Source organism: Mus musculus, chromosome 10 (assembly GCF_000001635.26).
Source record: "Mus musculus strain C57BL/6J chromosome 10, GRCm38.p6 C57BL/6J".
In the NCBI taxonomy this organism is placed as follows: domain Eukaryota; kingdom Metazoa; phylum Chordata; class Mammalia; order Rodentia; family Muridae; genus Mus; species Mus musculus.
The window spans coordinates 12,535,427-12,550,684 of NC_000076.6; the positions used below are offsets into that span (position 1 = coordinate 12,535,427).

The 15,258-nt window shown below is 40.1% G+C and overlaps 1 protein-coding gene across 17 annotated transcripts in view; it reads right to left on the reverse strand.

Annotated features, from left to right (window-relative positions):
* Utrn (utrophin) overlaps positions 1-15,258 on the reverse strand; it is a 487,702-nt gene that overhangs the window by 153,240 nt on the left and 319,204 nt on the right. For 15 of the 17 annotated variants that reach the window (XM_006512710.4, XM_011243167.3, XM_030245066.1 and 12 more), the window contains one exon: positions 2,615-2,787. In XM_006512710.4, coding sequence (XP_006512773.1) covers positions 2,615-2,787 — 173 coding nt within the window. Of the gene's footprint in view, positions 1-2,614; positions 2,788-12,520; positions 13,512-15,258 lie in introns of those variants that run through there. The other 2 variants (XM_017313925.2, XM_006512717.4) reach the window with 2 other exon arrangements.

A 15,258-nucleotide genomic window follows, 5' to 3' on the forward strand; every position in this document is an offset into this window, starting at 1 on the left:
AGTAATAAACATGACCCACTTCTTGCATGTATTGTATGTGGGCTAACTAAAACATGCATGGAAGCCCCACTAAGGAAATTACTCTTGCTTCACATACAAGGAAACTGAAGCACACACATGGGTCAATAACCTGCCCACTGACTGCTGCATGACAACACCAGTGTTTGGACATAGTGTCTCTGCAAAGCGCAATGCTCTCCAAAGCTGCTTTGTTCCCCTTCTTTCTAAGCTGAACTTCCTATGTGAAGAGCCCACTACTGAGAAAGATAAACCACTATCTCATACAAATTCATAAAGGATACGTGATTTCATCTTTTTACATATTTGAAGATTAAAATATGAAAAGTTCTTTCCTCTTTAGTTACACATATCTAATCATAGAAAACACAAGTGAGTCCATATGGACATAAACATAGATAGTATCTACACAGCATAAGCAAAGCTTGGGCTTCCATCTCTAGCACAAATGAACAGGAGAGGTGGCTGATGCAGAGATAATTTCCAACTGGAGCTATAGGGAGAAGAGTGCATAGCGCCACAATTCACTCTTCCTAAGAAATAGAGGGGTTGTAAGTTTTAATTTATGAGACCCAGTAGAGCACATGGTACTTTTCTTTATTAATAAGAAAATCATACAGGACAAAAAATAGTGGATGATTTCCATTCTCTGGCAGCCGCTCTATGGATTCCCAACACCTGCTGAATCCGATCCACTCACCCAACCTTGTGTATGAGTAATAGCCTAGAGTCTACTTTAACCAGGGTCTACAGAGCCTGAGAAAAAATCAAATCATTCTAGTTGGTCTTCCTGACAATCAAGTGTGTTGGATACAGATAGTACACCTTGGCAAAGTTCACAGGGGTAAAGTAATGTGTCCAACTTCAGAAAATACATAGCAAAGTGCAAAAATCAAAGTCGGTACCATTTGGTTTTAAGGTTATGCATATTCAACACATGATACAACCAAATCTAAGGCTTTAACCAACATTCCTCTTTGGAATTATCATTCTTGCTACTATGGTCTTCTGTAAGTATCCCTTTAACTTGCTGCCAATTAGAAACTGTCTATCAGCTACTGAGTATGAACTTAAAATGTGCTTGAAGTCCAATAATGGTACCAGTCTGTTACTCTGGGTAATTCGTTAATGCTGTTTCCTTGTCAGAGCCCTGATCCTATTGTCCGTACTTAACTGAATTTTACTTTCATCCAAAGCAGAACTGAATCATCACTTCTACATTTTAGTGTTTATAAGAGGCAATTAATCTCAATAAATAAATATATTTTCAAAGTGGACATAAACACTTGATGGGGCAAAATAGATTCAATACCAAGATTTAAAGAAATCTACATTCAAATTCTGGCTATTATCTTATTATCTTAATCTTTATATTCATTAAACTTCTCATATGGAAATCCTGACCTTCTACTTTACAGGGATTTTTTTTCAAGAACTATCATGTGCCACTTAACAACAGAGGCACGTTCTGAGAAGCCATCAGATCTCTATAGTATAAATTAAGTAGTTGTGTGAAACAACTACTGTACATAAAGTGATGGATAAGTTAGTACACAGTGCAAGACTACTAAGTAAAGTAATTGTTCTAAATGGGCAGGATGGGACTTGTATGTAATGTCAGCACACTCTGGATGAAGAATGAAAAAGTCAAAGGCCAGGGCCTGAGAAAGATAGTTCACAAGTTAGGAGCACCTAGTGCTCTTGCAGAGGAGCCAGGCTGGTTCCCAATATCTACATGGCAGCTCTCCAGTTCTAGGGGATTCGATGTCCTCTTCCACTTCCATGGGCTGCTACACACATGGTGTACATACATTTACAAAAGTTATATACATGTACATAATTTAAATGAAGGGTTTTGTTTTTGTTTTTGTTTTTGTTTCTAACAAAGCATTAAAGGCCAACCTTGCCTACACAATAAACTCAAGGTCAACCTGGGCTATAGCACGCCTGCTCTGTGAAAAATGAATGTCTTTATTTCCTGCACTTGAGTGGCAAAGGTGAGCAGATAACTCTGAGTTTAAAGTCAGTCCGGTCATGTAGTGATTTCTAAGCCACCCAGTACTACTACCTTGTCTCAAATAAATTAATAGATGGATGGATGGTAGGTAGGTAGATAGATAGATAGATAGATAGATAGATAGATAGATAGATAGATAGATAGACAGATCAATAGGGCTCTAATGATCCTAACACAGTATAAAACATACAATATAATGATAAACACTTATCAATTAGCAAGTGTCAGTGACATTATTATCCGTATTGTTGTATGGTTTAAAACATGACTATGAATATCCTGGAACAAATAGTAGAGCACACTGGGTATATAAACGAGGCAAAAACTTCTAACTACATATTTATTCTTTTGGTAGTGCTGAGGATTGAACCCAAGACCTAATCCACAGTTAAGTCCTCTACTGTTAAGTATATCTTCAGTACCAACTGGAAAGAAAACAGACTTTGGATTTCAATCTTAAACAAATTCTGATAGAGTTGTACTAATCCTTTCTCTTTCTGATAGACCCAAATCTACATAAGCGCGCACACACACACACATTCACACACACTTTTTTTTTTAAATCTCGAGTGGTCTGACCTGATGCTAGCAGATTTTGCCTTCAAATCATTCCATCTTTGGTTCATGTCATCCAGTCGATGCTGAAGCATTGTTGCTTCCTCAGAATTCCCCAGAGCTTTCACCATCTTCTGCCGGTTTCCATCGATGCTTTTAAATATGTCATTGTGGGCATCAATTTCTGCCTGGATGTCCTAAATAGAAAAGCAAAGAGATGATGCAAATGCTAAAGGTCACTTGGGGCACGTTGCAGGATCTTTACATGAACAGTTACTTTTGGATGTGCAGAAGAACTGTTTTTAATCAAAAGACTTTATTTTACCATCAGTAATGTAAAACAAAACCAAGTATTCCCACAGTTCCATCATTGAAAATAATAGTCTTTAAATCTCTAATACATCAATTCCCAGTGTCCTAAAAGCAGAATTTATAACATTCTACATTCATGCACCATCCTGTTTGATGTTAGTATTTTAGAGGGAGTGGGCATTTTTTAAATTTTTATTACTATTGTAAGTCACTACTTACTCTCCCTCTGCCTGTCATTTTAATCTCATACAATTTATTCTAAAACCTTTGAAGAATATTCACATATGTTTAGCTTCACTAAGAAATAATAAAGGAAAAATAATTTTTCTTCTATTAAATAGGAATGTGAAAGTTAATACTGAAATTACTTGCAGAATGTACGGAAAAACAAACTTGTTACATTATCTATCCTAAGAACTTGTTACAGTATCTATCCTAAAAACATGTTATAGTATCTATCCTAAGAACTTGTTACAGTATCTATCCTAAGAACTTGTTACAGTATCTATCCTAAGAACTTGTTACAGTATCTATCCTAAAAACATGTTATAGTATCTATTCAAAGAACAGGATGCAGCCTGAGTTTCCTTTTTGGGACCCCAGCTTTAAAGGGTGCAGGTATAACCACAAAATATAGCTACTTGAATCAAAATCTGAAGCATCATTGAGTATAACCTACATACGTATAGATTTGTATATGAAACTTAGAAGACTACTTTTGCAGTGCTGTTGATCTATATCATTACCATATTTCTCAAGAGACTCAATGATAGAATCAACAAGGCCTCTCTTTGCTTTCCATTGCCAAGGGAACTTGGCCTTATATTCTCTGCACAGATTCTTAAGAACAATGGGCCAAAAATTCACAACACAACCTCAAGCCCAGGACTAAAGGGGTCATGCAGTGTTTTGGAGATGCCAGTACCATGAGATGACCACCAAGAGCAGCAGCAGCAGTGGAGTACAGGCACCTAGAGGACGACGCCTGTGCTACAAAGGGCATGGCTGGAAAAGTGACCCAAGCCCTTGGAGGAGCCCAGAAGATCGTGAGTTGGATCCCAGACATTGGATGGTTGGAGATTGATTTTTGCTTTTGATTGTGACTGTGCCCTGATATTTTCCCTCTTGAAGGAAGAAACTATTTTAGTGGAGCCCACAGTTAAGAGACTTTTAATTGTAAAAAGACTTTGGATTTAAAAGAGATGGATATTATAAAGAGATTGAAATTTTAAGAATATGTAAAGAGTGTGGGACTTTTAAAGTTATTCTCACATTAGACCTGGTTCCTGCTACCCTTCAGATCCACGAGACCAGAAAGACGGATGTACAACAGGATATAGAAATGCTATGGTCCACAAGAGCACTGCCTAACTTCATACGTTTGGACACTGCAGATGTGAAGCAAATTTCTCCTCACAATCATGGCAGGTGATATGTTTCCCAATTCAGCAAAGACAGTAAAGATGTTTGGCCCTGAAGGCACTGAGAGAGAACTGCAGTGATGTCCCAGTTGGAATAAAGCCTGCAAGATGTGAGAAACCCTTCCATATGAGAGCAACATCAACAGTTAGGAAGAAACGCCAACAATCAGAACATGAACAAAGAAAAAGAGATCACCACACATTATTTTGTTTTATTTGCCTTTTGGTGACATATTCTTCCAAAATCACCCAGAATTGAAAACAAACACACAAACAAAAAAATAAAATTAAAAAAAAAAAAAAGAAAATTGTATTATGTTTCTTCTGCATCTTTCACAGCTTCTGTTATACAAAATAAGTCTAACATAAAAGACCAATGTCATAAACAAATACTCATACATCTTGACTGGTTGACAAGTAAGCCACAGTAGTGACAAAGGAAGCAGGTGATGGATTGAACAGCAATGGGGTAAATGTTTAAGTTCAATTTCCTCACTTAAAAGTTTGGATATGAAAAACGTGAAATCATTTAGAAGCCGGTGCTGTAAAGTCCTATCAACGCTCTCACTGGAAACTCAGAATTAAATGAAGTTAATGAATCATGCTCCTTGATAGATAGCTGTGCAATGATGCGAAGCTTTTAAAATCAAGATGCCAGCACGGAGGGCTTTGAGGGCAAGACCCTCAAGCAGCACTAAATGCTAAAATAAATCAAAGTTCCATAAAGGAAGTGTTCCTTTTGTTGGCCATCCAGGAAGATGTAGTTCTATTAATGCTTACCTCTGTCACCCAGCAAGCCCTGCAGAAGGTTAAATAGCACTAAACAGTTACTGATAATTAGCAAGGGACTGTAATCCATCTAGAAGCACAAAGCAATTCTCTTCCAAGCTCTTAACATAAACCAGTCATGTGCACACTGGAGCAAGTAGTTGAACTAATACCTTGAAAACAAGGCTGGTAAATGTCCTAAGGATGCATGTAGGGGGTGTAAGCACAATGGGGAGGGTTAAGAAAGAAGAAGGGCTGGAAAAGAAGGCCACTACTTTTCCTCTTACTGAAACACCATCAGTAGCATGAGATGCAAACCCCATCACAGCTCTCCAAAACAGGGCTTCCAGAGCTAAGTAAGATTTGCTGATTTGCTGATTAGCAGTAGTGTTTCTGTGAATAGCTCTCACTATGTAGGTCCAATAAATGGCACAAAGAAAGGAATACATTAATTCTGTATTGTACTTACTTTATATTTGATATCTTAATAGCAGATCTGCCTCATTTGGTCATTCTTTTAATGAAGATATAAATAAAGATATCACAGAAATACAAATACACACACAATTTGTTTGTGTTGTTGTTATGTTTTTGCTTTTGAGTGAGTATTTCACTATGTATCCTAGCCTGATCCTCCCATGGACTATTTCAAGTGTTAGATTTACAGATATAGGCCACTGTGCCCTGATATACTCTGTTCCCTATGTCTTACTAACACTACTAATGTAACTTGGAAGGTAAAAATGTTTCTTTAGATTTACCCAAACAGAACTGTATGAACATTCTAATAGGGCATAATACCATCAAGCCAACTTCAACAGCTAAATCCCTGCTAGATTCCATGCATTCTCTTTGAGACTAATTGACTCAACTTTATTTTTTGCGTGGCTTATTTCTCTAACCCTATATGGCTATAGCAATGTTTCCTCTGGAGGAGTGTTGACCCCTGTCCTGAAGGTGGAGAGGGGAAATGAGCAATTATTCCATTAGCCTGTCCCAAACTTAGGCTAAATGAACACAGTAACCCGTGGGATGAAAAATAAATCCGGTGTGCCTTTAAAAAGCCATGTTGGATCCAGGAGATAGGGAAGATGGACTGAAAGAGATGCTCAAGGAGCTTTGTATTTTAAAGAGGAGTTTCATAACTTGAAAAAAATCCAGATATTTTTCCAAATAAAAATAAATAGTTAATATAATCAAATGTCAAGTCAAAAGTATGTTTTCAGCATTTGAAACTTGTAAGAAGTTACTCAATTATTTATTGATTTCAGTTACCCTATTAATTGTGCTAAATACTGTATTTCCTTCCAATAACTTGTCTTGAAATTTTGAGTCAAGCTGTGAGTCCTATTTTGATCAACATTAGAATGCCATTCTGACTGTAAAGCTGATAGTATTGACGGTTACTTTTACAAATTAAGAAATCAGAGCAATTAATGCTCTTCTCCCACTGTTTGTGATGTAAATATATGTAAGATAATGGAGTAGAAAAACTTTTGTCTTGGTTTGCTTTGTGTTGCTTTGATACCACACTGAGTAAAACCAAGTGGGGCAGGAAAGGATTTATTTCATGTTACAACTCCTAGGTCACAGTCTATCACTAGGGAGGTCAGGACAGAATCCTGGAGGTAGGAACTGAAGCAGAGACCACTGAGAAATGCTGCTTACTGCCTTGTTCCTCCTGGTTTGCTTGGCTAACTTTCTTATTCAGCATAAGGATGGTGCTGCCCACAGTGGGCTGTGCCCTCCTACATCAATAAGCAATTAAGAAAGATGATATCCCACAGATAAGCTCACAGGACAATCTGATGGAGGAAACTCCTCAACTGAGAGTCGCAGGAACATCTGTCTACACTTATATCAAAGAGACAAAACCTATGACAAGTCTATTTACTAATTTACAATTTACTAAGTTTAAGATCACCATTTACTACAATTTCAAGGTGATTTCAACAAGCCAGTTTCCAATAAACTATAAACTGCTTTTTAAATGCCAACATGTAAACACTGCTGTAAACAGAACTATCTTCTACCACCAAAAAAAAAAAAAAAAAATTATTTCAAGCTTTTAACTCTGAACGTCTAAACCATATAGTTTTAAGCCACACTAAATCACACTACAGTGACTTTCCTTTCAAAGCACACACTACATAAGCACAGACTATCTGCATCACAAGTTTCTAGGAACACTCCCTTAACCTTTCAAGTGGCCAATATAATGTTTTAACTCAACTCCTCTATCCAGCATTGTGATCAAACTTAAGTCTGACCTCACACCAATGGACTGTTGTCCTTCACACTAATCAAACATTCAAAGCTACAATCCTGGGGTAAGCTTCTCTTCAAATCCCAATCAGTGTTGCTGCTGTGCTCTGTCAATGAAGATCCTAGTGAGTTTCTCCCTCCACCCAAATCCACCCATGCTGCGCAGGAGCTCGCAAACCGGAACACAACCTCAGTTTCTCCTTAAGCTTAAACTAGGTTTTGAAATCACAGATATAATGCAATTTCTCCAGAGGAGACTTTATAAAACCAGTTTCTACTGTTACTATACTTGCTATTGGCTGAGTGTGAGGGCTCATTCCTGCAACTGCCCAGCACTTGGGAGGTTGAGGCAGGAGGATCACCAAGAACTTGATTACAAACTGATCAACACAATGACCAACTCTAGAATACCCCATCTCAAAAGTAAGCTGAATTAAAACAAAACTCAGTTAAGCTAAAAGAAACTGGACAAAATAAGCCTGTTTGAAAGAAAGTGGTTCCTAGAGGCACATCAGGAGGGTCACTATTAGGAGGTGTGGCCTTGTTAGAGTAGCTGTGGTTTGGTTGGTAGAGGTTCATCACTAGGGTATGAGCTTTGAGCTCTCAGATGTTCAAGTCTGCTGCCTGTGAGTTGAGGATGTAGAATTCTCAGCTTCTTCTCCAGCACCATGTCTGCCTATATGACACCGTGCTTCCCCAGGCATGATGATAATGGACTAAACCTCCAACAGTAAGCCAGCACCAATGAAATGTTTTCCTTTATAAAATTTGCCTTGGTTATGGCATGTGTCTCCTCGCATAAAACAAGCAAAAAACAACAACAACAAAAACCCACCCAACTAAGACAATAGGATAAACTGCACACTTATCATGTAAATCTTCTCGCTTAAGGTCTATATCCTACCACTACAATAGCCCAATGAAGGAAAGAGTGGGCCCCACGTGGTTGTCTCCCATCCCTACATTCAACCTTGATAACTGGTACTTCAGAAATATTCCCTAAACAGTAAATGAAGGAATTTACTGTCTCTTCCAGGATCTACCCACATTTAAATTAAATATTTAATTTGAATTAAATATTTAATTGGAGGGTTGGAGGTATAGCTCAGAGGTTATAACAGTTTTAATGTGAAACGTCCCCCATAGACTTATGTATTTAAAATTTACTGGAGTTGTTTTTGAAATGTTATGAAGACTGTAGGAGAGAGGGTCTAGCTGGAGGATGTGGTTGCCAAGTGGCAGGCAGGCTTGAATATTATACCCTGGCCCCACTTCTCTCCAATCCAGTTTTTCTCCTGTTGTACCTGCACATCTATGAGCAAACCATCCTAATTGCCACCAGTGGGAACAAAACCACCATGGCAGCCATATTTTCTCCAACATGATAGACCATCACCTATGAACCATGGCTCACTTCTCTTCTAGCTTTTAAAATATCAGACTCATGCTTGATAAAGGGGGTAAATGCCATAGAGATGCATTACATAGTCAGTGACTATATTGTCACTATGAAGAGTCTCTTTCTTTAAAGACTCACCAAGTGAACACTGCCATCCAGATACATGGTAAGGATCCCTCAAAGGAGAACACAACCGACCATATTCTATCATATGTTTCAAACTGTGATAGGAGATTTTGTATGTCTAAAGAGCAATGGAATGATAAATGTTTCAGATGATGGATGGCTTAAAGAGCCTGAGTTAATCATGACATAATATATAAATGTAACAACATTGTCACATGTTACCCCATAAAGATGTATGATTATCATCTGTCGATTAAAAACAAAAACAGAACCCCTTGGGATGACCATTATCATTAATCATCTAGTAGCAGGGCTATAAAAAAATTAATAAAAGCGACAGTCATTTAAAATGTCACTGAGCTAGAGCTGCCCATTACTCAAGTCTCTGTAGGACTAAGCAACAGACACAAAACCAGTACACAATACAAGAGGCTCTGCTAAGACAGTACAGCACTAACGCTGTTATGCTTTCGTTAGGAAAGTTTGCTCAAGAAAAACGCTGGTGAATTAAAATGAGTGGAACCATGAAACTAAGCCAGAGGCTTTGACAGGGGTTCCCTGGTGAGTCATCTCTTTGTCTACAAACTTGAGCTTGCTGAGAAGTCACTCTCAGGTTCATGGGCATAGCTGCATGTGGCTTAAGGATACTGAGAGACCTCCTTATTGGCGGATCCATCACACGGTGAGGTCCTTATCCTCTAGTAAGAAGGTCCTCCTCTTAGGAGGGAATGGTTCCCTGAGCTTGGATGAGCATCTCTGAAAGCTTCCTGCCTCTTGGACCCCCAAGGACTCATAACATGGTGGTTTGAAGAGACACGAGTCCTAGTTGCAATCTGCCCAGGAGTAGATATTCATTCATATGATAGATGTTCAGATATGTGTGAAAAGAGCAAAGTTTTCACTAGTTTCCTTAAAATAATGTGGCTTTCTCTTCATCTCCACAGTCTGGTGCCTTAAAGGCGGGCAGAAGGTTTGCTTTCACCCCATCCAATGATCTTAGATATCTAACAAGTCAATCTCTCAGTATCAGTCAGCACTGGGTAACCTGCCAAGCACGGACCTCAATTACCAAACATATCAAATCTGCATCTACTATCCCAAGATGGACTCTTAGTTTTCTTCAAGCCAGAAATGGCTTTAAAAATAAAGCAAAATTGACATTTGGTTGTGATAACTTACCATCTGATTGAACAATTAAACTGCTGTTATGAAAATGGTGGCATGTCTGAGGCAAGGAGGAGGAGGAGGGGAGGAGGAGAAGGAGGAAGAAAAACTAAGAGAACTGAAAGTAAAGGGAGTCCCCTAGTGCACATAGTAGGTCAGCTCCTGTATTCCATGGAATAAAGGGAGTCTACCACTGCACATAGCAGGTCAGCTTCTACAGTCTTTGGAATAAAGCAAGACCACAAATGAACATGGTAGCTTCTGCATGCCACGGGAAAAGGGAGTTGAGTGTACTGTTGCAAGTGGCAGTCAGCACCCCACGTGGCTTTCCAATTACAAATAGTTCAAATGTCCCCAGAAATGGCAGCGTTGCTTTCTGGGTTAGAGAAAGGGAAGTAGCTGAATTTGAGAGGTGTGAAGTAGTGAAACCTTTCCAGAATTCCGGTTTTCCTGGCAATGACTTAATGGAGCATAAACTGAATATATGAGACAGCTTTGTTAGAATATACAAAGGGATTTTTTTTAAGGTGCGAGTTGGAAAAATACACACTGGTGGGTGATGGCTTCCTACCAGTGAAACACATATAAGTGTTACCTTCATCCAGGCTTTGAAAACATGCCCACCACAAGAATGAGCATACATAAAGTTCATATTCAATGGAAGCAGGGTGGTCTCTTGGAAATCTATCCTTGGAGAAAATTTTCAAATCAAGCCTTTTACATATATAAGCCTTTCTTTTGCTGTCAAGTCAACTCCTAAAGTAAAAACAAGATTAAGTCATGTTCAGATACCAAGGCCTGGGAATTAAAGGAGAAAGCATACCAATGTCAGAACATCTGACTCTACCCACAAGATGGCCCAGAGGCCTAAGAAACTAGGTTGCTCACCTCAGCTATCTGACCTAAGCCTGAAGACAAATAGCAGCAATTAGAATTCAAAAGTCCAGCTATTGCACCATGATTATTGGAGGGGGGTGAGGATGACAAGCATGAATTATTATTCCTGTCACATATGCTCTATACCTTTTTATGTGAATGAGACAAATCTGCAGAAAACAAGCTAACAGACCTCTTTACGGCCATAAAGTTTGTCACCTGCTGTTCGCAGCTGCCACAAGAGCGATATTCTTTCTTTGTCATGCCCTTTGTAAGTGAGCAAGCCAACTGTGAACTGGCTCTTGCTCTCCAGAATTCAGACCCTTACCAACTATGAAAGCAACAGGTCTGTCCCATGTTACAAGCAAATTCTCCACTACTCAAGTTGGGATGTGAGATAGGAAGCACTCTATGAGGAGGGACTAACTTTTTGCTGTTGTTATACATACTTCTGATAGGCTGCTTCCATCACTGGGAAGCCAGGATGGCTGCAATTGTTCAGGAAAAGCCTACCACCTTTTTAAAGGGTATCACTTTTTACATCTTTTCCTCTGGCAGTTGCAATTCCTAAGAAAAAGTCTATTATTCTTTGAATGATTCAAGATGCTTATATTTGTACTTTCAGGAATGGTGGGAAAAACCAGAACACATTTAACAGTTGATAAACAGTTCATCTGTGCCTATAGGGATAAAGGACCCTGCCTCTTTCTTTTCTTTCTCTCCCCACTCCTTTAAGTAGCAGAAACTGGAACAAGACTGGCACTCAGGAAGCCACTAACTGGCTCGGGGAGGTTTCTGCTTTGTTTAATTCAAAAAGTGAGGAGGTAGCCTTTTTACAGGCTATGCTCCACCCTGGGGTGTGCCAAGAGCCTTGGGGGAAGAGAGGGTGCCAAGTGCAAAGTTAGTAATCCAAGCCTTAAACCTTATCCACTTTTAAAACAAGAGATTCTGAAGGAAATGCCAGACAGCAGATGTGCCATCGTTACCAAGGGCCAGCTTCTGGGGCTCAGAGCTGAATCCTCAGCCGGGGCTGCAAGGGCAGGCTCAGCCGCAGCAGCCTGAGAGATAAACAAACCTGAGGGGCATGGAAAACAGAATACACGCTTGATGAAGTCAGCCTTTGGCACCCAAACCCAGTGTTTGTTGCTGGATTTGGCTGTTGTTTTGTTTTCTCCCCCCAAATAAATTGCAATTAAGTTACCAGCTGACTTGACTCTAAGCCATTCCTTCTGATGTGGAACGTTAAAGCTGACAAGCATGAGAACTCTTCCTGACCAAGGGAAAGAACTATGTTCCCTAAAACACAATCTCAAAGAAGCTATTACATTAAAATTAAAAATGAAAATGCTTTAGAAGTTACAGTAAACAATGGAGGAGGAGGAGAAGGAGAAGAAGGAGGAGGAGGAGGAGGAGGAGGAGGAGGAGGAGGAGAAGAAGAAGAAGAAGAAGAAGAAGAAGAAGAAGAAGAAGAAGAAGAAGAAGAAGAAGAAGAAGAAGAAGAAGAAGAAGAAGAAGAAGAAGAAGAAAGAGGAGAGCACAAACAGAAGAAGAAACAGAACTAAAACAGAAGTGCGTCCGTGAAGTTTTCTTTCTGCATACCTTTTCAAATTTTGTCAACAATTCTCGTAAGCTGAAGTTCAGACCAATCATCGTCCGGGAGCCCTTGAAGCCTACATCTTCCTGGCAAACTTCCTTCAGACAACAACGTCCAACTTTTAAAACCCGTATCTTCACTAGCTATACTTTCAACTCCTTCGTAAAATCCTTTTCAATCCTTGCCCTTGAGCGGTGGCCCATGAGCATCAGCAGCTTGCGCTGGGACATTTTAGCCACCCCACCTTGGGTCCGTTTCCTCACGGACTTCGGAGCTCGGCAGGCAGAGACCTGCTTCTGTGTTTTCTTGTAGCTGTGTTCCACGAGGCTGGCATGGTCTCCTTTTTTGCCCTGGGAAGCCCAGGATCTCTTTCTGCCGGCCTCCCTAAAGACCTGCAGGCCACCACTGTTCTCTTCAGAGCCCAGGCTTAGAGTTTGGTCTCAATTACACACAGCAGAAAGGAAAGGGGGAAAAAGCTATAGCCTGGAAACTTGCAAGAGAGAAGGGAGGGAAAAAAAGCCAAGCATTACCAACTTCCTCCATTCAGGCTGCCTTCAAAAAGAAAAAAGGAAAAGACAGGAAAAAAAAAAAAAGTCTGAGTCAAGAGCCAATTTTAAAACAGCAGGGCTTATGTAGAGTTCCAGTAAGCAGGAGTGTGCTCCTAGCTGAAGACGCCCCAAAAAACCCGAGACACGAGACCACCAGCTTCCATTCTCCCAGACAGCAGAAGCACAGTTGCTATGGTGACCACCAAGCTAGTTTCACTCCGCTTGCTCACTTCAGCACAGCCTAAGGTACGCTGTCAGTGCCGCGGAGTTAAAACTTTTAAAAGTTGCTTTGCTCCGGTCCGGAAGGAAAGGTCTTGCAACAAATCTCAGGATGCCCTCCTCAGGACAGGGTGTGCAGTGCCCAGAGGGAGCTTTGCAGCAGCTCCCGCGACTCCCAGACCTGATCTGACAGCACCCGGACTCTCTCCTAGGCCCCTGTTTATTATTTTAATCAGCATCCTCCCTCTCCCGCCACCCCTCACCCAGCAGGACTGAAGCTTCCTCCCACTTCCTGGAGGCCGCCCTGCCCCAAACTTCAGTACAGTATCCTTTACATTGTCTCAGTCCTGAATAGACCCCAGGAGCCATAGTCCCCTTGGGAGCCCACCCAGGAAAAGAAAGGGGAGTGGGTGCGCCACACACCACATGCCACAAAAGGAAACAAGCTTCATTAATTCCATTATTAGTGCAAAGAAAATAAAACGGGCTGCAAAGGCAAAATGATGAGGGAAATAGTTCTTAAAGTTCTTTGATCTTATTAAAAAGTCGCCCGGTCTGTTTGCATAAGGAGAATTTGATACGGACAAAATGAAAGAAAATATTCCAATTTTGACAACCAATGACACCGAACTTATTTTCCACTTCAGGTGGGATGACTTTGGAGGGGGAAGTTCAGAACAAACTACACCTTTGTACTGATCAGTCATCCTACCATTTCACAGGGTGTTTTGTCTTGTTTTGTTTTGTTTTACATAGCTATTTAGCATAGCCATAAAAGGTAAGAACGGTGGGGCTGTCCATAGGAAGCATCTTTCTCTAGTCACGGGGAGGATTTTTACCATAAACAGTGTTTTAATGGGGACACATCACAAAGGGTCTTAATGCAACTGAATCTACTTTTTTGCATCAGGTCAACAGCAAAGGTGGAAGAGCACGCTGAAATTAGAGTTTTCTACACAATTACCTGAGTATCAAAGTTGTGAGCATCCATTTAAACCTATACAAAAAGATCTTCACATGTAAGAGTTCAAATCTACCAGGAATCCATCACTATTACAGGTGTCTGATCTACAAACCTGTTCTCTTTCCACTTCATTCCCAACCTATTTTCACATCAGTATTTCCATAGCATGTGTTTTACATATGTCCATTTATACAAAATTTAACAAGCTTTTAAAATATTTTCATTACTTATTTATAGAAATCTATATATTCCCCTGGGGGGCAAAAATGGCTATGTAGGATTTCCAAAGCACCACATTTTGATGGATAAATAGAAACTCTCATTTTTCTCCAACCATTATTCAGAAAATATAGAGGAAAAGCAGTCTGCAATGTGGCTCAAAACAGACTGGACAAGACTGGAGTACTGACATTCACACATCCAGGGGACTCTTTCTCAGCCCTTGCTTTAGCCAAGGTGACCCAGTCTGCCAGGGCTCAGGCCACATGCTGAGATCTTTAAACAGCAACAAATAAACTTTTTACATAAATTCAAGACAAAAGAAACCACCACCACAGCTACCACCACCACCAACCACCACCCAGAAAATAAATAAATAAATAAGAGGAAGAAAAAGAGCAAACTCTCTCAGCTGGGCAAACTTCCAGCTACCACCCAGAGTGCTACAGGACTGTGAGCTGACATGTGCAAACAGGCCGCACATATCTAAAGAGTGAACTGAAAAGACTCTACCAAGCAACAGACAATAGGAAGCACAAGAAGGCTCTTACCCTTAGAGGGTTTTTACACCAAGCTAAGGAGCACAATGCTATTAGAAGTGCCTGAGATATCCTGTTTCCTTCCCTAAGAATAAAGGTCAAGGCATAATAACAGCATCCTTCTTTAGGGCAGATCTCCTCCAGAGAAGACACATTTCTGAGTGCGGTAAATGTCCATATTCTGTACAGGATAAGGAAAAAGAAGGAGGGGACCAGCAGCTTTGCAGTAGAACATACCAAAGCTGCTGCCCGTT